Genomic DNA, 23,515 nt, shown 5'->3' with positions numbered 1-23,515 from the left:
ACACTTTTTCCCTGCTGTGCTCCTCAAGAATCAGCCAAGCACAGACATTCATCCTTTTCCCATTGTATCCAGGTTATCCTACTCATATCTCCTTGGGAGGGGGGTTGAGATCTTCACTGACCACTAATTTTCACTTTTGGGTCTCCACTCACTATTAATTTAACTCTTTGGGGTCCTGCACCTTTGAATTGAGCATTCAAGGTGAGCTGGCCTGCTCACACATTTAATGGAGAGGCACCTCCCAGAGGGAATACCCATCTTAAACATCAATTTTAGGAGGAAACAAGTTATTCTGGAGGTTACTGTCCTTGTGCAGGTCACAGCTGATAAGAGAGGCAGCTGGGGAAGGTGGCTGAGTCCCAGTCCCTGGGGGTGTTTGAGGGACATGTGGATGTGGTGCTGAGGAATGTGGTTTACTAGTGGACACAGCAGTGCTGGGTTAAAGATTGGTCTCAGTCTTCAAGGTCTTTTCCAGTATGAGTGACTGTGTTACATGGGCTGCAGAGAGCCAAGGACTTGCTGGCAGCTCCAGAATAAAAACCCTCCTAACAGGATGAACAGGTTGTGATGAGGTCCTTTTTTTACTCCCTTCCACACTGGGAACAAAGGTGCTCATAACTGTTCACAAAAAATCTGGAAATCTGCAGGGTTTGGACTTTGCCCCCTAGAGAGATGTAAGCTCACTGAAAATATATTTTTTCCCTATGGAAAACCTGCTAATGTAACAATTTATTATTTCTTTAAAATTCAGTAACAGAATGAAGCAACATCTGAGGCTTTTAACTTGAATTTGAATTCAACTTACAAATGTGAATCAAAAAAATTTTTTTATCTGCCATGTTTGTTTTTTTAAACTGAAAGATTGCAAAAAGAAGTGTATTTTTGTTCTGTTTATCTCCCAGGCTTAACAATGGTTTTCATATCTTTCAGCCAGTGCTCAAGTGCAGTAGCTTTTAATGATCCTTTCCTGCTAGCTTTGTGATATTCCCCTGATGACAGCATCCTTTGGCAGAAGTTTTTTATCTGGATTTGCTAATCAGCCGTGTTTGACCCTGTCTGTAACACACTTGCCTTCTTTCTTCAGCACCAGTGGCACCCAAAATTACCTCTGTAGAATATTATAACCACCTTTTGTATGTCACCTGGACCTATGGAGGAGATGGTCCTGACCTTTCTCATTCCAGGATGCTGCACTGGATGGTTGTTGCAGAAGGAAAGAAAAAAATCAAGAAGAGTGTAAGTATCAGTGTGGAAGGTGGGTGGGGTTAATTTCTTTGGGTTTTTTTTTTTTTTCTTTCTCTTTTTTTTAGGTGGGTTTTTGTCTGGTTGGTTTGTTTTTCTGAGTTGACAGCTCTCAAAAACTTTGACAACTCTGATAATTTGTTAACTAAGTTCCAGCAAGTTTGGTAAAAGCCAGTTAAAGTTATTTCCCAGTGTCAGCATGCACTGCCAAAGACTTGAGCTCTCAAAGCAGCCAGTGGAAGAAGTGTTTCTGTAGAGATCCAGTGAAGGTGTTATCATTTACATAATTTAAAAAGAGCTTAAAAACTTCTCAGCTTCAGACAGTAAAATATAAAGAGTATTCTTGTATACAGGTATGGTATTTTCCATTTTTATTAATAAAAAGAGTAAACTACTGGCTGACGTTTTTTAGTTTGTTCAAGTACTTCCCATTTTCTGACTTCACCCTCATAAATTTTGTTTTCTTCACTTTGTTTGAATACATGCTCCACTAATTAATGGGATGAGGATTTCACCCAGAATGTGTGCACTTAGAAAACTTGTAGACGCTAAGGTGTGCTCTTGGTATATTCTCTTGAGCATTTGGAAAACTGGAAGTGTATTTTCAGCAGAAATACAAATTGATCACCATTTTCGTTTGGACTTGTGTGGAACACTCTGGCTTTCATTAGATTCCTTGTGGCTGCAAGAGTGCTCCCATTTGGGGCTTGTTGCAACATGAATCTGATTATATGATTAGGAGAACTGATATAACCTTTCTCAGTAGCAGGAACTTTCAGGATTTGATTCCTTACTTCAAACAAGGAAAAAAACTAGATTTTCATTTTTGTCCTACAAATAAAATATTCCATCAAAAAAAAATCACCATCATTTCCCTCTCTTCCTTCAAAAAGTTGTGTTTTCTGTAAGCTCATTATTCTTTCAGGAAAAATCTGATTTCTCTACCATCCAATTTCACTAAATGTGAAAATTGTAGATTAAATAAATATAAAATTAACATTTAATAGGAAAATTTAAATAAATTTAAAACAAAATTGAATAGTGTAATTTTAGATTAAACAAAAGAGTCAAAGTATAGGGTATCTACAATATAGTATATCTATAAATAAAACTTTAAAGCTTTAGGGATGTCTTTTAAAATGTTTGTCCTTATATTCCTTGTAAATCAGGGGAACCCAGAGGGTACTCTTTTGGAAAATCCTGCAAAAACCTACCTATTTATAGGCAACTTTTATTGTTCTGTTTGTATGGAAAAATTTGGGTACATGCTTGCAGGCATCAGGGTGCACTTGTTCTCCCAAACTTCAGAAACTGTTTCCTTTAAAACTCATACTATATTGTAATATCATAATAGGATTTTATTAAGACTTAATATGGCTGTTTTTCTTATGGAATTATTGAAATAAATAGGTAACACTGCCAGATGATGTTGACTTTTTCTTCCTACTCCCTGTGTATTTCCCAAGACTCCACAGAAGTTGGTCAGTTTTTAGAGAAGTCATGAAAATTACAGTAATTTCACGAATACAAGCCACACTGAGTATAAGCCACATCGCCGGGTGTTGGCAAACATTTTGTTCTTTGTCCATAAATAAGCCGCACCCGAGTATAAGCCGCTCTGTCGTTCGCAGCGAGGACCCGTGTGCAACAAAGTTGCCAAATAGTAACAGAACCGCGGCAGGGCGGGGTTTACTGGCTCGGGCCATGAGGGCTCGGGGCTGCCAACAGGGCTGGGTGGCCCAACTCGGCGCTGCCACTCAGTGGGGCCACTCGGGGCCGGCTGCCGCTGGGCTCGCTCGCCCCGGCCCGGCGCTGCCCCTTGGTGGCAGGGGGGCACAGGGCCCGCCAGCACCCGCGGCGGTGGTGGGAGGCGGGGATGGGGATGCGGAGATGGGAGCCCCCCGAGCCGCGGGGCCAGCAGCACGGAGCCCCCTGCCTCCCCCCGAGCCGCGGGGCCAAGCAGGAGAGAGCCCCTGCCTCCCCCTGAGCCACGGGGCCAGCAGCACGGAGCCCCCCCACCTTCCCCCCGGGCCATGGGGCCAGCAGGAGGGAGCTGCCCCGCCTTCCCCACCCCCTGTGCTGCCTGCACGGAGCAGCTCCACCCGCCGTGCAACAGAGTAACCAATTTGTAACAACCGCATAAATGCAGGGTTTTACTGGCAGGAGCTCGACTTTGCAGTTTGCACTGACTCGGTTTGCACTCCCAGGGTTGAAAATGTCAGAAAATTATTCACATATTAGCCGCTCCTGAGTATAAGCTGCATTTCCGGTGTGGGAGCAAAATTTTTGTCAAAACGGTGCGGCTTGTATTTGTGAAATTACTGTATGTGCAAAACTCTACTGGTCTTTATTCAAAACCATCAGTTTCTCTTGCATCTGAAAGCTTCAGCCTGAGAATTAAGTGGCTATGAAAACCAGCATGAGATTCCTGAATGGGCCCTTTATAGATATTCCAGAAGTACTCTGAAAACAGTGTATTCTGAGTTCTGCATCCTTCTCCACAACTCTGGAGAAATGGGAATATTACCATAAAATCAAAGGAAGAAGTTATTCTCAGTCTTTTGAGACTCAGCTCAGTTTTGGATCTGGTTTTGAACTTGCAGACATTTGAAGTCAGACCTTGAGATCTATTGTCAAGGCAACAGGTCTCCAAGAGGTGTTAGACTTGCCCAGATGGATTTAATTTTCAGGTCTGTAGGATATATAAAGGCTTGCCTACTACATATGGCTTGTATGCTCTTCTGGAGGTGTCTGACCTGTTTTAAATTCCTCTAAAATTGCCACAGACTCAAGTCCATGGCTTGTTTAGCATTGTGCACAACTTGAGTAATCTAGGTGCTCTCAGTGGTGTGAGGGAGAATTTCTTTTTTCCTTAAACTTTCACTGGTCACACAGAAAGTGCAGCCTAATATGTATTCTTTGTGCATTGTGCTCTTCTGGTTTCGTGGTTGGCGTCAGTGGGAGCTCTTTGATGTCACAAATCTGGAGCATGCAGAAAACATGGGCTGTGATGCACAGGACTTTGTCTGTAGTATTTTGAGTGTCTAGGTTAATTTTATGAGGCAGCTGTATGGTTTGTGCCATTTTTCAGCTGGTGTCTCTTGATTTTTCAGGTAACACGCAATGTGATGACTGCAGTGCTGAGCTTGCCTCCAGGGGACATTTACAACCTTTCAGTGACTGCTTGTACTGAAAGAGGCAGCAATACTTCCATGCCCCAACTTGTGAAATTGGGTAAGAAGTGCTTTTTCATAAATTATTAACTCATCCCACTCCTTTGACTGTAAAGTAACTCTGTCAGCAGATGCAGCACCTTCCTTGTTTGAGTTATGCACCTGTGAGCCCATTTCCTTTGCAAAGCTGTAATTTTCACCTCACCTTGCTATGAATATTGTCTCATGCCTGTGTGTGAAGCTACTCTCCTAAAATGGTTTTGCTCAAGACCAGCAAGAGTGGCAAAATTTGACTGTAAGTGGAAGTGGGAGAGTGGAAATCACTTAGTGCCTTGCTGAGAGAACAAATCAAACTCTCAGTTGCTTGCCTAATGTCTTCAACACGTTTAGGTTTTGAGAATGGCAAGTCAGGCTTCACAGATGAACTTTTCAATAAAAAGCAGAACCTTCTTTTCTACCCTTCTGTTTTTGACAAGCCTCTTTCTGTGTTTCTCTGTCACTTCCCTGCTTTACTGTCTCCCCTCCTCTCTCCCTGGACATCTGCAAAGTCTTTCAACACCAAAAACATACCCTTAAATACAAATTAATGATAGCACTCTTTACAAAAATAGTCAGTCTTGTGAATGCAGAACCCAGCTTCATTTTAAGGGAAAGATGTGCAATATACTCATAGAAACAAAAGAGAACTTGAGAGCTTGATCCTTAATGGAAGTTTCAAATATAACTTTGTACCTGATATTTCTTTACTTGGGAGGGGGACTGGACACTGCACCATTGTACCTTAAGAAGTTTTAGTTCTCTTCTGAATGTATGTGGAGTTGTTAAGCCCTAGGTATCTAAAACAATGAAATTTCCAAGTGTGCCAAACTGCTTTTACAGGCCTTAGCTCCACTGACAAGGTGGGTAAGGAAGAGTTTGTAATTTCAGAGAGGATTATCCTCTCTACATGAATAATGATCCTGTTGTGATCTCAATGTGAGAGAAGTGAATGTAAAGAACTCTATAATTTTTAATTGGATTAGAGGTTTTGAAACAACCATTGCCCATTTATGTTTCTCAGAATTCTTACTCACAGTGCTGAGGCAAACAGTACAGACACAACCATCTGAAGTTCTTGCAGGTCTTCTTACCAAAGACAGTATTTGAAAGATGTAGACAAATTCCATGAGTTTTCTTTTCCCTGTACAAACCATATCCACTGTGTTCCCCATGCCTTGTGTGTGCATTTGTTCTTGTGTGGATGAATGTGGAGGAGTGAGTATTACCCCCTGCCACCATTGTCCAAATATTTTAGGGTGGTAATTCAAAACACCAGCTAGCTTTATCTTTCAGACAGACCCACAAGCCTTATTCATGTTGTACACTCTGCATCAGCTTGGCTCTTCTGTTCTTTTATTATGGATTATTGAACTTGGATGGGTATTTTGCCCTTCAGTGACAACAAAGAAAAGGTGGAATTAATTCTATTCCAATGAATCACTTCTGGACAATTAGGTGTGGGTTTTTTTGTTGGATTGAGCTTGATTTTTATTTTCCTTTGCGATGTTTGAATAGACAAAAGAGGGGATATTCTGCCAGAGGTTTTCCCCTCTCTCTATTTCTGAGGGGAGCGATGGGAGTTGTAATTAGCAGTAGTGGAAGCTGCCTCCAAGTGATAGACGACTCAGCACTTGGCAGTCACTTGCTCATTTCTGCCAAATGTTCTTCCCTCCACGATGTTTGCTTCATCCTGGCAACTTTCCACCTGCAGAAAAATCAAGCCATTTGCTGGAAGCAAAAGGAGGGTTTGCTGGTGATGCTGCCCAAATGCAAAACTCGTATTTTAATTGAGACCATTTTATTTTACCTGGAGCGAGGGGTGGAATGTGTTTCTGAGTGCAAGAGCAGATAGATGTGCGTAATTATGGGAGAGGGACACTTTCCTGTGTAGCACTGGGACAATATGTGCACTGCAAGCCCCAAGACACACGTGAATGTGCCTCAGTCCCTGCCTAACTTTCTCCATAATGCCAATATGGCTTGGGCAGATTCCAACCTCAGAATACAGATCTGATTGTTGCAGGATCAGATATGTCTCCAAAATGTCTATAACTACTTTAGCATGTCCCTTGTGCCAAAGTTCCTGTGACAGCATCTCACAGAATGAGGATAACAAATTATTTGTGAAAGGAAAAAAAATTAACCCAGAATGTTCTCGTGCATCATCCATTGTATGCAGTGTGTCAGAATCCTGAAATCAGGTCATTGTTTGAGAATTACAGCTTTAATTAAACACCCATTGAATAGGAGATCTGAAAACAACTCAGAAAGGTACAACCTAAATTTTGGAGTCTCTGAAGGCAAAGCAGAAGAGCACAGGAGGCCTGAGGTGTGGAAAGCTAGGGATTGCCAGTACCCGTCATGTGAAGTCATCAGGATGAAAATCAGCATTAAGCATTGGTGTTTAATTAACACTGAGGAGAAAAAGAATCTCTCATACTAGCACTTACTTAGGCTGTTTGCTCCTCTCCTGGTAGTCATGATTTTCCCTATTGTTCTGTGCTTTCCACTTCCCAGGTTGGTTTGGGTGTGGTGACAGTGAGGGGTGGCCTCCAGAGGGGTCCGTGGGCAGGGAGATGGCCTTGGAAGCAGCAGCCAAGGACACTGGACATGGGGACAGGGGTGCTGAGCGCAGATCCCCATCTATGCTTCACAATATTCCTGATGCCACTGCTCCTGGGAGAGCCTCCATCTATCACCCAGACCTATCATTTATCAGCCTCATCTATCCAGGGCTGTCCCCAGCTTGACAGACTCTTGTATTTGTTTGCCTATTGTCACTTCATCCTGCACAAAAGCAATGAAAATCAAAGTAATTAACTGAAGACCTCTTGGAGATTTGGGCCTCTGCATTCCTGCAACTCATGGAAGTCAACGCAGATGTAGTAGCCCTTAAATGTTAGCCAGAAGGAAAGGAAAAAATAAAAAAAGAAAAAAAAAACCAAAAGAAAAAGGCTACAGCTTGTTGGTTTTGTTTTGTTTTTTTTTTGTTTTGGGGTGGGGTTTTTTTTTTGGTTTTTTTTTGTTTGTTTTATTTTTTTTTGTTTTTTTTTTTTTTTTTTTGTAACTCGTAATTGGCTAAATATTTCCTCTGCTGTAATTAAAGGAACCTAGGCAACTTCTTTCGCTTCTCAGGCCAAATATGTTGCTAACAGGTGGACAGTGATCTTCTCTGAAAGAGTTCCTGCTAACATTGTTCTATTAATAGAATCCACTGATCATCCTCAAACAAGGGATCTACTGAAAAGGGAAGTGAAGTAATTATCCATCTGTCCAAATAGAGAACGGTTTAAATAGAGAAGGAAAACCAACACACTTCATCATCTTCCCATTTTACAGTGGTAGTTTGTCATCATGAGAGGATTTACATTGGTCGACTTTATCTGAAGGAAATGAAAATAGAAGGGCATCAGGCATTGCTTTCAGTTTTTTTTTTCATTTTTCTCAGTTGTCTGGAAACGTAAAGATAAGCTTAATGAAAAGAGATTTTTCTCTTACACCAGAACCAGCCCCTCCAAAATCACTGTTTGCTGTCAACAAGACTCAGACCTCTGTGACTCTGCTGTGGGTGGAAGAGGGAGTAGCTGATTTCTTTGAAGTCTACTGCCAGCAGGCTGGATCTGGCCAGGAAACAAAAGTCCAGGTACGTGTCTCTTCTTTGGTGTCCAGTTTTCATCCCAGAATCAAACTTTTAAAAGCTGAACTACTAAAGCTGCACTTCAAATAGTAAAATATTTTAATTGTTTTGCAATATTAAGATTGACCTCTGTCTTACTGAGGAGATTATGTAACTAGTTGGAGAGAAACTACGGAATTGGCTCTGATACACTGTGCAAAACCACAAAACTAAGGGAATGCCAACGAGGGGAAAATGGTCAGTTAGCTTCCTAAGGAATGGGGAAAATAGATATATTAGAGGCCATGAGATTTCTGATACAGTATCTAATTATTTCTGGAATACTTTATTCCTGGTCTTGAGATCTGTTAACTGAAGTACAGTAAGGGCTTCCTTGCTATTCAGACAGTACCTTTATGCAAATGTGGCAGCTCCTCATGCATTTTATCTCATGGTGTTTTCTTCAAGACACATCTCCTGAGCCTCACATATGAACCTCATGTTCTCTCTGTCCAGTCAGGTACAGCGCCATATATTTCAATATATATATTTAAATATCTTTAAATTTGTTCAGCAGCCAATTTAAATATATAGTATTTAAACAGGTAATTCTGTTCAGTGAAAAACAGAGAGCAGTATTAGTTTTAATTCCTTGACATTCAGTGCTGTGCAACGTGTGAGGTTTGCTTTGTGCTTTAGCTGATGGTATAATGAATCACTCTGATCACGTGTGATGAAATGTTATTCTCTCATGTGCACACCTAATGGGGAATCATACAGAAAGAAGTGAAAAATTACCTACTTAAACCACTGATTACCACAAAAGGCTTGCACACTCGTCAATCCTATAGAAGACCTGTCTGAATTATTTAATATTCTTTTTAAATTGAGGCAGACAGTGAGTAAAGGAAAAGAAAATGCTTACATGCACTTTAATCTTTTGGATAGTTTGGATTGCATTCTAGATTCCTGCTTTTTCACGCGGAATAGCAAAGGTGGTGAAGTCATCATCATCACTTCAAAATAGTGGTAAGATCAGGCAAGGAAGTACCAGATTTGAAACTTCAGTTCAGAGCAGATCTGTTTTAAGAACATCAGGAAAAGACTGCTTCATTTGGCAGATGTTTCAGTGGGTGTGTCATTTGTTAATGGGAACATCTGGCACTGGGTAATGCACAGAGATTGTCAGCTCACTCCTCATTAGAGATTCATCACTCTCTTTTCTGTCTCCATGAAAAACTGGGAGGGGATCCTATGTGAACTGCAAAAAGGGATGTTTTCCAAGTAGACTGGTGAAAATTCTTTATGATTTTCCATGCTAATTACATGAACATTTTTGTCCCTTTCTAGCATCTTTAAATCAGTGAAACAAAAAGCAACAGCTTTCTGATTTTGAACATCTTGGATTTGAGTTTATTAATTTAAATTTCCCAGAGGGGAAAATGGAAAAACCAAGTCCTGTTGCCAAAGTGTGGCTCCTCCTTTCAGCTCAGGCAATAAAAGTCTCCTCCCTCACACTCATGTGCATGGGATTTCATCTGCACAATGTGCCTCTTAAAACTTCTTTTTTTTCTAAACCTGTGTCCCTGTTTATACAACTGTTACCCATCCCTGGTTCTGCTGGACACTCCAGAAAGCCAATGGGCTTAAGGATCTCTTTCTTCAAGTCAGTTCATGTGTTGTTCTTGCTGTGTTTGTTTTCTGTTGCTCTATCAGCATTTAAAATTCACAAAAGTGTTCACAAGGGTCATAGTAATTAACACGTTGCATAAATATGTTATGTAAAGTTTCTGCCAGCTAGAAAAAGAACAGATGTAGGGTGTTTGATCATAATTATTACCAAAAGACTTTGCTTTAGCTTTGTTTTCCACCTTGTGCACTCAAAGGGACTCGCAGGTCTCCACACCCAGAGGAGCTGCCTCAGAGGCAGAGGTGACACGCATTCAAATCAGAATTGTGATTTTGTTCATGGCAGAGGTTGTGACTGCCTTGCCTGCTCTTTGAATAAAAATAACTCGGTTTGTCTCCTGCCTGTGTGGCTTAGAAACCAGAGGTCATGAGCTGAGCCCAGCTCTGGGATGTCCTGGAGGTCACAGTGCTTTCCCCTGCCAGCTTGTGCCTGACCAATCCTCTCTGTGGTACACATCCTTCCTCCCCAAAAGGTGCTGAGGTCCCTGGAGAGCTCTGGGATGTTCTTGCAGCTGCATTCACCCCTGTTCTTCTCCCCTTTTCTGCCAGACTATCTGCCTGTCGTCAAGGGCAGGCCCTAGGTACTTTCCTGTGTTTCACAGTTCTCATTTCTCTCGCCAGGTCTGACTTCACCTGTCAGGTATGCGGAACACTGATTTGTGCTCTTGCATTTACGGGACAGACAAACTCCTGTGTGTTTTTCCCCATGTCTACAGGAGCCTGTCACTGTCTCTTCACATGTTGTGACCATTTCCAGCCTGACCCCTGCCACTTCCTACAACTGCAGTGTGACCACCTTCAGCCACAACAGCCCCAGCATCCCCACGTTCATCACAGTTTCCACCATGGGTAAGCAGCCCTTCCCTGCTTTCTTCTTCCTCACCCAGCTCATCTGTTTCCCCTTGCTTTCTGAAGCTGCCCTTTGTGATGCTGGCCCCAGGAGTTGTTTGTGTCATGAAAAGGCTGCCAGATGTGGATGGGATTGCATGGGATGGGATGGGATGGGATGGGGGAGCAGCTTCGGAATGCCCTTGGAAAAGGCCCCACTTGACTTGGAAAAATGTAAACTAGGGGCTCAGTTCTGTACTGGGTTTTAGAAATCAAGGATGTTATTTGTGGTGTCAATACTAAACATCAGGGTACTGCTTGATGATGTTTATGGAGAAAATCTTTTCTCAGTCAAGCCCAAACAAGAGGGAAATGACATTCATGAGCTGCTAAGGCTTTCTGCATTCAGTGAAGTAAGAGAGAAGAAAGGCCTCTGCAGAATCTTCAGCAGTCACAGCCAAAAGGCTCCTGAGGGAGGAACCCTGGCCATGTCATTCTCCAGAGTAATTAAACAATTTCAGCCCAGTAAATTACAAAGCCCCAGTTTTTTATTTTGCTTCTGCAGGAGAAAAAACATTGATTATTGTCGAAAAACTTCACAGAGAAAATGTACTTTAGAGACCTAGATGATGATGAATATCTGTTTCTTGTATTACCTTACCCTTGTGTTATAAATGTCAGCTAAAAATGGAAAACATAATAAATCAGAACATGTTAAAGTTTAGCAAAAATGCCAGAGTGAAGGCATTTCCCCAAGGAAATTTCCTAAGAGCAATAGCTACTCAAATTCTCCCTTTATCTTCTGTGGTATTTTCTTTCTCTAACACTCCAGGCTCTTTGAGATAAATTTTTTAAAAATAGCATTATCAAAACTCAGGGAAAAACAAAGCAAAAATGTCAGTGCTTCTGAACTGGATAACTGAGAGTCACTTTCTGTATGTGCAGTCACTGAGATGAACCCCAATGTCGTGGTAATCTCCGTGTTGGCCATCCTCAGCATCCTCCTGATTGGACTGCTGCTGGTCACCCTTGTTGTTCTCAGGAGAAAACACCTACAAATGGCCAGGTAAGTCCAGATTTTTGCTAATTACAAACAAACAAAAAAATATTCAGACACCAAAAAGCACATCATGACAATAATCTCAGCTGAGGTTGCTTTTGTGAGTGGGTGCTTCTTGAGGTGCTTGTGAACAGGATGTCTTCAAGAGAGTTGTGTTGCTCTTGTGCACATCTTCTCCTTCTGTCCACTTTCCCTCTTGACCTGACTGACAAGCCTCAACCTTTGTGTTACTCTGAGCTTTGCAGGATTGAGTCCATAAGTGCAATCACCTATTACAAAAAGGTAGTGGAGGGAGCACTAAGGATAATCTGAGGCAAATGGGGATGAGCAGGACATCCAGGCTCTTTGCCAGTCTTTGGTATGGTTTGGAACAGGAGATTTTTCCATACCAATGTGTAGGCACACAGTTTGTGGTGATTGGGAATGGGGCTGTAATTAACAATACAATTAATTAATATACTAATTAATATAACAATTTATATTAATGTGCTGTGTCAAGAAAGGAAATTATTTCATGTTAAAAAAAATACGCAAAAAAAATCTTGTACTGAACAACCTAGCAGATGCTGCATGTTGTGTCTTATCCATGTATTCCATGCTACAGATGATCACATCATACCTATGATTCAGGTTATCTTTTTAAGAAAACATTATATTTTTTTTCCTTTTGCAAGTAACTGGCTCTGTGAAAATCCTAATTCTCTTTCCTACTTAATTACTGTGCAGCCAGCCCAAAGCTTTTTCTCTTCATCACTGCTTCTAGCCACATAAGATAAACACCCCAGAAGGAAATTTTAAAAATAAATCCAGTAAGAAGCTGCTAGCAATTGTTTGCTTAAATCAAAAAAATAGTCAAGTTAGTTTATAATTCATAGCTGAAAATAATGGACTTGTGATAAAGACACTACTAGAATGTTATTCAGGATTTTTTTTTCTTTTCCCTAAAGAAGTTGCTTTCGTAACTCAAAACTACGTATAATTTTCCTGTAAAAAGAACACAATTAAACTTCTCCTTAGAATGGGAATAGTGAATATTTAGTATAGAAAGGGAAATATTTAACCTGTGTTCTGAGGCCACAAACCATTGCTAGTGCCAAGCTATGGAAAGCATAAATCTGGACAGAAGATAAGGTCTATTTGAAAATTTCATTCTTTAGAAGCATTTTTAGGCAATTTGATTTGAGGTGGTGTTGAACATTTATTGGTTTTGGACAACTACGTTAAAGGGTTTTAGTCATGTTCATTAGAGATTATCTCAGACCTAGTCACAGATGTGAGTGTTCATCATTTCCCTGCCACTCCAAACTTTTCTGTTAAATCAAGCTCTTTGCAAGTGTGATGAACCCAAAAATAGTAACTTTTTACCTAATGGTCTTCCTGCAACAGGGAGTGCGGGGCCGGGACCTTTGTGAATTTTGCATCCTTAGAGAGAGATGGAAAGCTCCCCTATAACTGGTGAGTGCTTGAAGCAAAGCTTGTGTTTTTTTCCCATCTCTGTTTTATGACAAATGTAATCTTAAAGTGCTTAATTTTTATGTTATTGCTGCCCCTCTTTAGGATAAAACTACTAGGCTTGTGAATTTCATATTATTTTATTCCTTGAATGTATTTTATTTCTTGAATTATGACTGAAGACACATTTTGTCACCTACTATTTTTAGTAGGCAATGATGTATTTGCATGTCAGCCAAGTTGAATAGATGTGTTTTGGGAGGATTTTTTTTTCCTTTCTCTTACAGAGATATTTACTAGAACAGCTGTAGAAACTTGTTCCATAAATTCAGTAGCACTTCCATATATTTACATGCAGGAGTAAGCTTATTTGTAAATTAATGTACCGTCTTCAAATGGTGCCTTTAATTAATATTTTCTTATGTTACAAAACAAGGTCAAGCCAACTCATATATGTACTGTAAGTTAATGTTCAGTGCTGTTGAAAAAAATAAAAACAAAACAAAACAAACCCAAAAAAACCAAACAAAAAAAACCCCAAAAAACCCCCAAAAAACAAAAAAACAACCCCTAAATGTATCTTACTAGTATAGAAAATCACCTGCAAGAGTTGCAGGCACTAATACGGACTCTAAATCATCTGTGTCACCATCAGCTGAAGAGAAGTATTTTAACAAAAAAAATCTGTAGGATTACCTTTTATAGAATTAAAAGGCTCTGAGAGCACCTGACTGGCACCAGCGTGGTCACTTCATTTCTGTTTGGAAAATGACAGAGTGGTAATGACAGACCCGAGGTTTACTGTTCTGTTGTTGGCAATCTCTGCAAAAACCTCTTCTCTTTCAAGGCAAGTCCAAACACAGAGATTTAAAAGCATGACATCAGCCCCATTCCAGTAGATAGATGAAAATACATGCCTTTACACCCATGGTCAGCTTTGCTGACAGCAAAGAATTTGGAAAGGGTGGTGGACAGGGAACTGCTTCCATGGTTGCACAGGACTCAGCCTGCCAGCAAGGCTGGGATTAAATGGATTGACACTGCACCACCACAAGCCTCTTGCTAATAAGCCTGTAAATGGAACTAACAAGCCCAGCAAATCTTGTCAATACCTCACTGTGCTGTTAATTAACTGGATATTAAACAAGCTTCACTTGCTTGCTTCAGCTTTAATAGCAGCCAACTGTATGCAGTGCAAATGAAACCATCCCTCAGCTTCTCTTGCTTGGACTATATGAATGGCAAAACAGTCAGAAGATCAAACACTCATGTTAATTAAATAGCCAAGCTTGAATGAAATTATTAAATGAGCAACAGATGTTATTAAAACCATAACAGGGTTTTATTTTTTTTTTAATGGGAAGGGAATGAATAGGTTTTGGATGCAAAAGTGAAGGTTCTTGTTGCTGGATATAGAATATATATGTATGTGTGTGTATATGCATATATGTATACACATATAAATTAAATTGTAAAAATATAAACTGAGGAAAGCATTCCTGCTTAATATCTCCACAAATATTTTGTAACTGAAGGCAGTGTGTCCTTATCTTATGGTCCTTATTTCTCTGAGAGTTGTTTTGTGTGCCTCTGTTGTCTAATGTCAAGGCTAGATTCACAATCCATCAAGGCAGCCAGGTGGGAAATATGGCCCTAAAAGCAGAGAGGATTGGCTCATTCCAGGGATGTAGTCAGGGAGCTATAGGCATATCCACTAATTCCTAAGGGAAGCTCAGCAGAGTTTTCAGGGTTTGAGCAATCTCTGCATCTCTTTCTTTTAATTAAGTTGTTCCATATGCCTGAGCAGGATGTCAAAGACTACATGACTGCAGAAATAAACAGTATTGTATTTATAAGGCAAATACATATTTTTCATATGTTGAGTAAAATCAATTGTTTTAGCTGTCAGAGCTCCTAGTCTGTGAATATAAAACTGTTTGTATGTATGTTAGCCAGTGATTTGATAAAGTGTGGAGAATTCTTGTGAGGATTGACAATGAAAGAAGACCAGGCTTGAAAAATTCCTTCTGCCTCTGCAGGCAAGAGGAAGTAAAAGCCTCCCATGGAGTTTATTAAAGGAAAGAGAAGCAATATCATCACTTCTCTTTCCCAAGCCTAATGGAAACCTCTGTGGCACCAGAGATCTGTTTATGGAAAACCCAAATTCATCCTCAGTCCAGCCCCATAGAAACTCAAACAACAAATGAGCCCTAAGGGTCTGATTCTGAAGTTGCTGTGGTCTGTGATGAACCAGAAAGGGCTCTTGCCTCTGGCTGAGCCACACAATTCCTACCAAAGCCCGGGGAAGCTGCCCTGCAGAAACTGAACTGCCCTTTTCCTCTACAGCAGCAAAACTCATTACAGCATGTCTTGGAGTTTCACTGCATGGGCAGAAGATTTCCTCACTGCTTGGAAGATGGAGATTAGAGATGATTACATTTGACATGGCTTATTTGTCAGGGAAAGCACAGTAGCTACCAGCTTCATAAGAGCCAAGGTACTGAACAAGGAAATTTAACTTTGTGCTTCCTCTTTAGAACAGCTGCAGAAGGATGGTACCACTTTTAAAACAGCAGATTTTCTGATGGGGAAAAAACACACTGAGGGTGTATTTGACTAAAAAAACCGCACAACCTTCTACTGGAACCAAGTTTGTTTAACTTTAATGAGTTTTTCAATATTTGCAAACTACCTGAAGCCCATTTCATCAGTAGATAGAACAGGCCTGTGTGGGTTTCCTGAATTAATGCACAGCAGAACCTGGTAAACAGCTTGCAAATACAGAAATTTAGAATGATTTTGTACTCCTACTTCCTTTAGCCACAGTAAAATCTGCGGTGGATATCTATTCACAGAAACCACAGTTAGAAGCAATGCTTAGATGAAAACCCAGGAGAGAATTTAAAGCACTCTGCAAAATGTTATATGGATGCCTTGAGAAATCTGACTCAACAAAGGGTATTGAGAGATATTACAAGCATCTGAATTTATCTCTGGTACAGATTTTTGATACCCACAGGATCACTTGCAGGAACAAATGTGGGAGATTATCATAGCTATAGGTGACAAAAACAAACCATATCAGTGCTGAGTATCTCAAAACATTGAGAATAGGCTTAACACCATCTATGCAATGGCTGGAAATCTGTCAGTGATCTTTTCCTATCCACTTTACTCTCTGAAAAGTAGGAATAACAGGCCTGAATCCTATAATAGAAGACATGCTTATTTTAACCAGATAGAATTTTGTGTTGGATAGCTGAAAATTCTGCAGGCTGAGGAGAAAAATTCTGGGGATGCTAATAGTATTCTTAGGAAGGTAAGTAAGAAGTAGAATTTTGGGTTTAGCTGATTTTTAAAATAGAATTTGCTGATCTCCTGATTTCTGTTTGTCTTACTAACTCTCCTCACTTTTTCATCTTTATGTATGTTATTTATTAATGCTCACAGGCGTAGAAGTGTATTTGCTTTCCTAACTCTGCTACCCTCATGCCTTTGGACTGATTATCTTTTGGCATTTTATGTTAATCCTTGGTAAGTGATTTACTTGTTTTTCCATATGCAATGTGTAAACAATGTGAATTTCTATGACATGAGAAATGTGTGGTACCTTTGTTCTCAAATGGGTCAAAGCTTTTGAAGATTTAATTTTCTTGTACTGGAACATGGATTGGAGAGGATGTGGGTACCAAAGTATTTGCTACCCTGCTTCATCTGATTTGTCTGTTGATGCTCCAACTCATTTTGGTTTCCAAAAGCTAATCTTACAGTGATCATTATATCCATCTCATTGCTGTCTTTGCAATTTTTGCTGCTTCATTATAAGTCCTGGCTTCTTCTGTCCTGGTTATTTACATGTTCATTGTCTGGCACTGATTTCTGCTGCTGCTGTTCTAATACTAAAATTGCTTGATTGTGCCCCACCTGTTTGGTGTGTGATGTCAGATACATTTGTTTTTCAAAGGTGCTCTTATGCTCTCCTGAGATCAGGAAAAGTTTTGCTTTTGAAAGAAAAAAAAAAAGTTCACTGATAACGGATTCAATTAGGAATTCCAAAGAGTAAAAATAGGATCACTGTGTGCACATCTCATTGTCTATGTGTGTATATTTAGTACTTTAGTCTATAAATATTTTACTAGGATGTAGTAAACAGCTAATTGCTTTCTTGAAAATACCTAACAAAGCTACTCATCTACTTAGAACCAGAATTGTTTTACAAACCAATTAACAAGTAACTATAATTGACTATGACCCAAAAATGCCTAATTCACATAAAGAAACTTAAGTTCCTGATGGTCTCAGGTCCAAGTTTTAGAGTTTTACAAAAAAGGTGGCACTGAGGTTAAGATTTTGTTTTCCAAGCATTTCCCCTGGTAGGAGGGGGAGGCACCAAAGCCCTGGTAGGCAGACATCAACATCTTCAGCACGGGGATTTGTGAGACTGATTTTCCTTGAGTTACAGTGGGTCTGTAGCAAAACCCATCCAAATTTTGGTGGGCTTAGAAATGAGAGTGTTCATGTAAGTAAAGAAAGGTCAAGTTCTTCTGTCAGAAAAACAAAGTGGAATGAGATGAGATTAATCCCTCTTTTTTAATCTGTAGAGTAAATGGAATAACAGATGAAACACCTAATGTTTCAAATACTTTTGTTTTGCACACAATTTTGTTTAAAATATTTATGAACATTGAGGAAACAACTGCGATGCTAAGAAACAAAGGTCTCTTGAGACTATCAAAGCACATGAAATTCTTGCTGAGAAATGTATGTCAATCATTTGTTTTGTTGCCTCTTGGGATGTTCCTTGGAGAAGCATTCTTAGAAGCATTCCAGTTATAAAGAGCGTTTAGGGTTTTTTTTTTTTCCCTTTTCAAATTAATTCTTATGTGCCTGACATTAAAAGTTTTACCATAGTCACAGGGGATGAAGGTGTGTTGAATAATTTGGTGGAATTAACTTTAAGATTTCACTGGAAAAAAATCTTTGAAGACAGAAAATAAATGCTACTAGTTTTGGTGTACGGTACATATGAATGTACAGATAACATGATAAGCTGAAAAGGTTTCTAATATTTAATCTCCACATTAATATAAAGCTGGTATTGCCATAGCTCTTGTTAATTCTGCAGGCAAAGCTCCTCATCTAAATGGAAATGTACTTTGACAAAATAACAAAATTATTCCAGGTTGTGGCTGCTCCAGAAACTGAGTATTTTGTAAAAGTTAATTTTTTAAAGTTGTCCTTTATTGTTTTTTAATGTAATTTCTGAACTTAATAAGGTAGAAAAAAATACTCCACTTTTTAATATTTCGTTCTGTATACTTTCATTATTTAGAATTTAAAATTCTTCTCCTTTAATTTACTAGTTGAAGCTGTGAACCAAGTGATCTAGACATAATTTTCATATCACCATGAAATCAAAAGTAGCATCATTGTAATGTGAAAAATTAGCAGATATTATTTAATGCCCAGGAATTAAAACTTTATACTACTACAATTCCTTCTGAGTAAGCAAGAATCTATTTGAGCTCTGTGGCTGATTGGACAGAGGAGATCAGTATTCTCAGACCTCTAGCCAAGTGATTCCAGGGTACTTGCTCTGTGTGTTTAATCTTATTTTTGCTAAACTACTCTGTGGCAACAATAAAATGAACACACACACCCTTCAAAAAACCCTGTAGTGGTATCTCGTGTAGGGCAGTCCTTAGATCCAATCCTTTGGGTTTTATTGCTTAAGGCACTCAGAAACCAGCTCATAACTGCTGCTAGTGAATTCCATCAGTCATGAATCATTGTTTTACATGACTGGCACCATTACCTCCAGCTGTTAAAAGGCAATTAAATTATCTAAGGTTTAAGCTTGAGTCCTGCTGAGGTCAGTAGGATATTTGCCACTGTCTTCATTTATCATCATAAGGAGGTTATGAGACAGGCCCTTTCTCTTTTCCTCCATCCTTTCTTGAATCTGCAAGTGGTGCTCTTGTGCCTTTACCCAACAGAGGCTCCTAACTCCCAGCTGCTCTCTAGTGCTGACATCCACTTTCCAATTTCCATTTCAACCAGGCTCAGGCCCTGGGGATTCAGCCCCAGCCCACCCAAAGCCAATGGGTCAGGATTTACAGGGGACTCATGGCTTTTTCTGGGCACAGATTTTCCTTTTCAATCTCAGAGCCACAAAATGGGATATGCATCCCACTGGAGTCGATGGAAATGTTACTATCACCTGAAAATTGTGTAAGTTGTTATCACCAATCTCCTCCTCAGTATGATGAAAAAATATACAATAATAGTATTAGTATATATCAGTAATTAGTCTGGTATCAGTAATAATCAGTACTGTGTGTTTGAATAAAGGTTGCACAACTGTTTAATGAATGAAAAACACTACTTTTTTTTTGTTTTTTCAGGAGTAAAAATGGACTAAAGAAGAGAAAGCTGACCAAGTATGTAATTTCTTTGATATTTAAAGGAAAAAGTCTTAGACTAAATAGGCATTATGGAGCACATGGCATAGTGGTATTTCAGTTACAAATATGAAAACTTCTTGATAGACATTTCCTAAGAGAGATACCTGAAAGCAGAAAACAAACAGTAATTGTACAAAAGCAATTCTACTCAACAGATTGTAGCAAAACATACAAAATTAGTCATCAGGGAAAGGACCAATTACCCAACTTAGTGGTTTCAACAGAGCTTATCCTTAGTTAAAAATTGCAAATGGTGAAAAAACTGGGATGTATTTGTTTGTAGTGATATTTCCCTGTTGACATGGGGCTCTCATTACAGTTGTTGCTAGAACATTAGATCATTAATGGTGGTGGGTAAACAGGAGTAATTAAGTGGTGATAAGACAGGTTCCTTTGGGCATATTGCCTCAAAGTAAATGAGAAGATTACTGTGTACATGCTTCAGTAGCTTGTAAATTAGAGCATGATAATTAGGTGAGGGAAGCTGTTTACCTGTGTTTCCTTACTCAGAGTGTCACCCTAATTATTCCTGTGCTATGTTCAGGGGCTGTGCCTGACTAACAGATAGATCTTACCTGGCAAAAAAAGTGTGGAAAGATGGGAGTCATTAAATCAAGGCTAATTCATACCTACTGAAGCTCTCCATGGTTTTGTATAGTTATATAACACCTTTTTTAGCCACTATCTCTCTCAGGAAAGAGAGTTTGACTTATAATTACGGCTCTGTATAGTTCTCAAAGCCAGCAGAGAAAGCAGTCAGGGAAGTGGCATCTAAAATGTAATAAAAAATGTAATTTGGTGGCCCTGGACCACCATTTTTGACCTTATTTCCTTCTATCGTTAACAGCTGCAAATAGATATATATGACTTGAGAGTGGGAAAGAAATGAAAGGTACTACAAAAATCAAATTTCTCTGTATTTTTCTTTTAAAGCCCTGTCCAGTTGGATGATTTCGATGGATACATCAAGGATATGGCCAAAGATTCCGATTATAAATTTTCTCTACAGTTTGAGGTAAATCTCTGAGAATTCTGCCCTCTGCTACCTGCCCAGATCAGCTTTTTCCTGGTGTTAAGGCTGCATGGTGTACTCCTGTGTGCTCTGTGGTGTTGCTGGGCAGGCCAGCTTCACTTCCTCTTCTGCAGAATGTAGTAGTGGAGCTTGGTGTTATTAAATACTGCATTTAGTAAACTGATTGGAGTGGCTTGCCACATTCATTTTGAGTTAACTGTCAGAAAAATACCCTTGCTTTGAGTTTGATGGCAACCTGAATGAAGTTTGGGGTTCTAATGGCTTTATTTTATATACAGTAATTTCACGAATACAAGCCGCAGCAATTTGACAAAAATTTTGGTGGAAACCCGGAAGTGCGGCTAATAGTCGGGTGCAGCTAATGTGTGAATAATTTTCTGACATTTACAACCCCAGACGTGCCAGCCAGAGTGCCGAGCCAAGCACCGGCCAGTAAAAGCCGGCATTCCGCGATTGTTACAGTGTTACCGTGTTGCCCTGGCTCCCTGCAGGCAGCACGGGGGGTGGGGAGAGAGGCGGGAGAGCTCTCTTCTTCCCTCCTCTGCTGCAGCCCAGGGGAGGAGGGGGGCGGGGGGCGCCGCCATTGCCGCGGCCCGGGGAGCCGACGGCGGGGGGGCGCCGCCATTGCCGTGGCTCCGGGAGCCGACGGGAGCCCTGCGCAGCCATTGCCGCGGCCCAGGGAGGGGGGGGGAAGTGCGCGCCGCCATTGCCACGGCTCGGGGAGGAGGCGGGGTGCTTTGTCCGCGCCCGCCGCCGGCGCCACGGGCACGGGAAAGCTCCGTCCCTGCCCGCCGCCGCTGCCGTAGGAGCGGGGGAAGCTCCGTCCCTGCCTGCCACCGCGGGGCAGCACCGACCCGGGGTGACCGAGCCCAGGGGCAGCGGCGGCCGGCCCTGAGCTGCAGCACCGGGCTGGGCCACCTGGCCCCGTCAGCGGCCCCTAGCAGGCCGAGCCTGCACAGCCTTAGCTCAGCCAGTAAACCCCGCCCTGCCGCGGTTCTGTTACTAATTGCACGCGGGTCCTCGCTGCGAACGACCGAGCGGCTTATATTCATGTGCGGCTTATTTATGGACAAAAAACGAAATATTTGCCAACACCCAGAGATGCGACTTATACTCAGTGCGGCTTGTATTCGTGAATTTACTGTATATATAATGTCCTTAATTTGAGGGGAAGTACCATCAGAAATCTTTATAAGAGCAAGGAGATTTCTTTAAGTCCAGGTGCATTCTCTTAATTTCCCAAAATTTAAAGTCAATTTAGTAGAGTAAAACTAAACCCCATCCCTATCCCTGGGCCTGCTTCCCAAGGATTTAAACGGGGAAAGGCAGTGGGGAGGACTCTCAGGGTGTTTTCCATGATCCTTTCCCTTCCCCTCCCCATATACCAATTATATATTATATATATATTATATATATTATATATTATATTATGTATTATGTATTATATATATTATATATAAATTTTATCTTATATATTACTGCTGAAGATGATGACTAGAAGATCTTCCAAGCATTTCCCCAAGACTGAGAGCCACTATAGGATGTCTAGAAGCCCCTTTAAGGGGGGCTGATGGCCACCACAGAAATAACCTAGCAAGCCCCTGGTTTGGCAGTGTTTTTGGCTGAGTGTGGGTAGAGAGGGGAAATTCTGAGTCACAGCCAGGATGTGTTGGCAACACCAGGAGGAGAAGCCCCAGCACTGCTCTCCAGCTGCTCAGAGCCCAACTCAGAGGCATCAAATAAGGAAAACCAGTGTTGTCCTGCTGACACTTTATAAAGTGATTTATGAGCATTTTCTGTCTGCTACCTGCCACAAGTAATCACAAAGAATTATTCTCTGGGTATTTTTTAAGGCTGACCTTGGCATTTTCCTTTCTGTTATCTCAGGAGCTAAAGCTGATTGGGCTTGACATTCCTCACTTTGCTGCTGATCTCCCCATGAATCGCTGCAAAAATCGCTACACAAATATCCTGCCATGTAAGTACAACACACACTAAACCCTACTGAAACCCCGAGAGAGGGAAAGAAGAGTTTTAATAGGAAAATTAGAGAATCAGGGGATTTTCTAACACTGATAAAAGTCTGTTCTACAATGCTGCTCTTACAGAGAACCAGGCAAGGGGTGTTTTCTGTTAGCTTGGAATAGATGTAGCTTCCTGGAAATGTTTATCATGGCAAGAGTTTGGAGGTGAGAAACACAAGGTCTTTCCTGCTGCTGAGTAGTGTTACTGTATTTCTTTTATGATTTTAATGAAACCTGAGGGAGCCCAAAGGGGAGTGTTTGCAGAAGACTAATGATGGTGTGCCCACACAGTGTTTGCTGAAGCAAACATTGCTCTCTTAGTCAATACGAGAATATTCTATTTTTTAATAGATTATTTTTAAACTTTGCCTAATATGAGATAAATGCCATATTTGAGAGGTGATTTTTTTTCTAATTTCTTTGTCCTTTTACAGACGATTTCAGTCGTGTCCGGTTAGTTTCAATGAATGAGGAGGAGGGATCTGACTACATCAATGCCAACTACATCCCTGTGAGTACAGAGGTCTTCTCAGCTTGCAGTTCAGTATCCTGCACACCAGGCAGAGCTGGTCCCTTGAAAACAGCAAAATATTTCCTGGAAGCTCAGTCATGTTCTCAGCATCTCCCTCAGCTTCCAAATATTTTGCCTACAGGGAACAGCCACAAAAAAAAAAAAAAAAAGAAAGAAAAAAAGGGGTGGAAGGGGCAGGGTTTTGGGAACTGTGAATCTTTGTGAAACTTTGATTGGACTGGTAGGGAAATGAGCAGGGAATGTTAAAATGATTCAGTGGCCTTTTAAGACAACGAACTAAAATAAAAATGTTCAAATGAGAAATTTTTCTAGATTTCCACTGCACATGGAAAAGCAGGGCTAAGCCAGACGCTCCGAATGCAC

General features: G+C 40.6%; 1 protein-coding gene across 2 annotated transcripts in view; it reads left to right on the top strand.

Moving 5' to 3' along the window:
* PTPRO (protein tyrosine phosphatase receptor type O) overlaps positions 1 to 23,515 on the top strand; it is a 141,444-nt gene that overhangs the window by 107,418 nt on the left and 10,511 nt on the right. Inside the window, exons 11-21 of one of the 2 annotated variants that reach the window (XM_033057443.2) lie at positions 1,085 to 1,236; positions 4,356 to 4,476; positions 7,958 to 8,097; positions 10,476 to 10,608; positions 11,533 to 11,653; positions 13,034 to 13,102; positions 16,550 to 16,633; positions 19,504 to 19,539; positions 20,497 to 20,578; positions 22,484 to 22,574; positions 23,055 to 23,131. In XM_033057443.2, coding sequence (XP_032913334.1) covers positions 1,085 to 1,236; positions 4,356 to 4,476; positions 7,958 to 8,097; positions 10,476 to 10,608; positions 11,533 to 11,653; positions 13,034 to 13,102; positions 16,550 to 16,633; positions 19,504 to 19,539; positions 20,497 to 20,578; positions 22,484 to 22,574; positions 23,055 to 23,131 — 1,106 coding nt within the window. The remainder of the gene's footprint in view (positions 1 to 1,084; positions 1,237 to 4,355; positions 4,477 to 7,957; positions 8,098 to 10,475; positions 10,609 to 11,532; positions 11,654 to 13,033; positions 13,103 to 16,549; positions 16,634 to 19,503; positions 19,540 to 20,496; positions 20,579 to 22,483; positions 22,575 to 23,054; positions 23,132 to 23,515) is intronic. The other variant, XM_033057444.2, reaches the window with a different exon arrangement.

This window comes from Catharus ustulatus, chromosome 4 (genome assembly GCF_009819885.2).
Source record: "Catharus ustulatus isolate bCatUst1 chromosome 4, bCatUst1.pri.v2, whole genome shotgun sequence".
Classification (NCBI taxonomy): Eukaryota; Metazoa; Chordata; class Aves; order Passeriformes; family Turdidae; genus Catharus; species Catharus ustulatus.
This window is presented reverse-complemented; position numbering and strand designations above follow the sequence as displayed.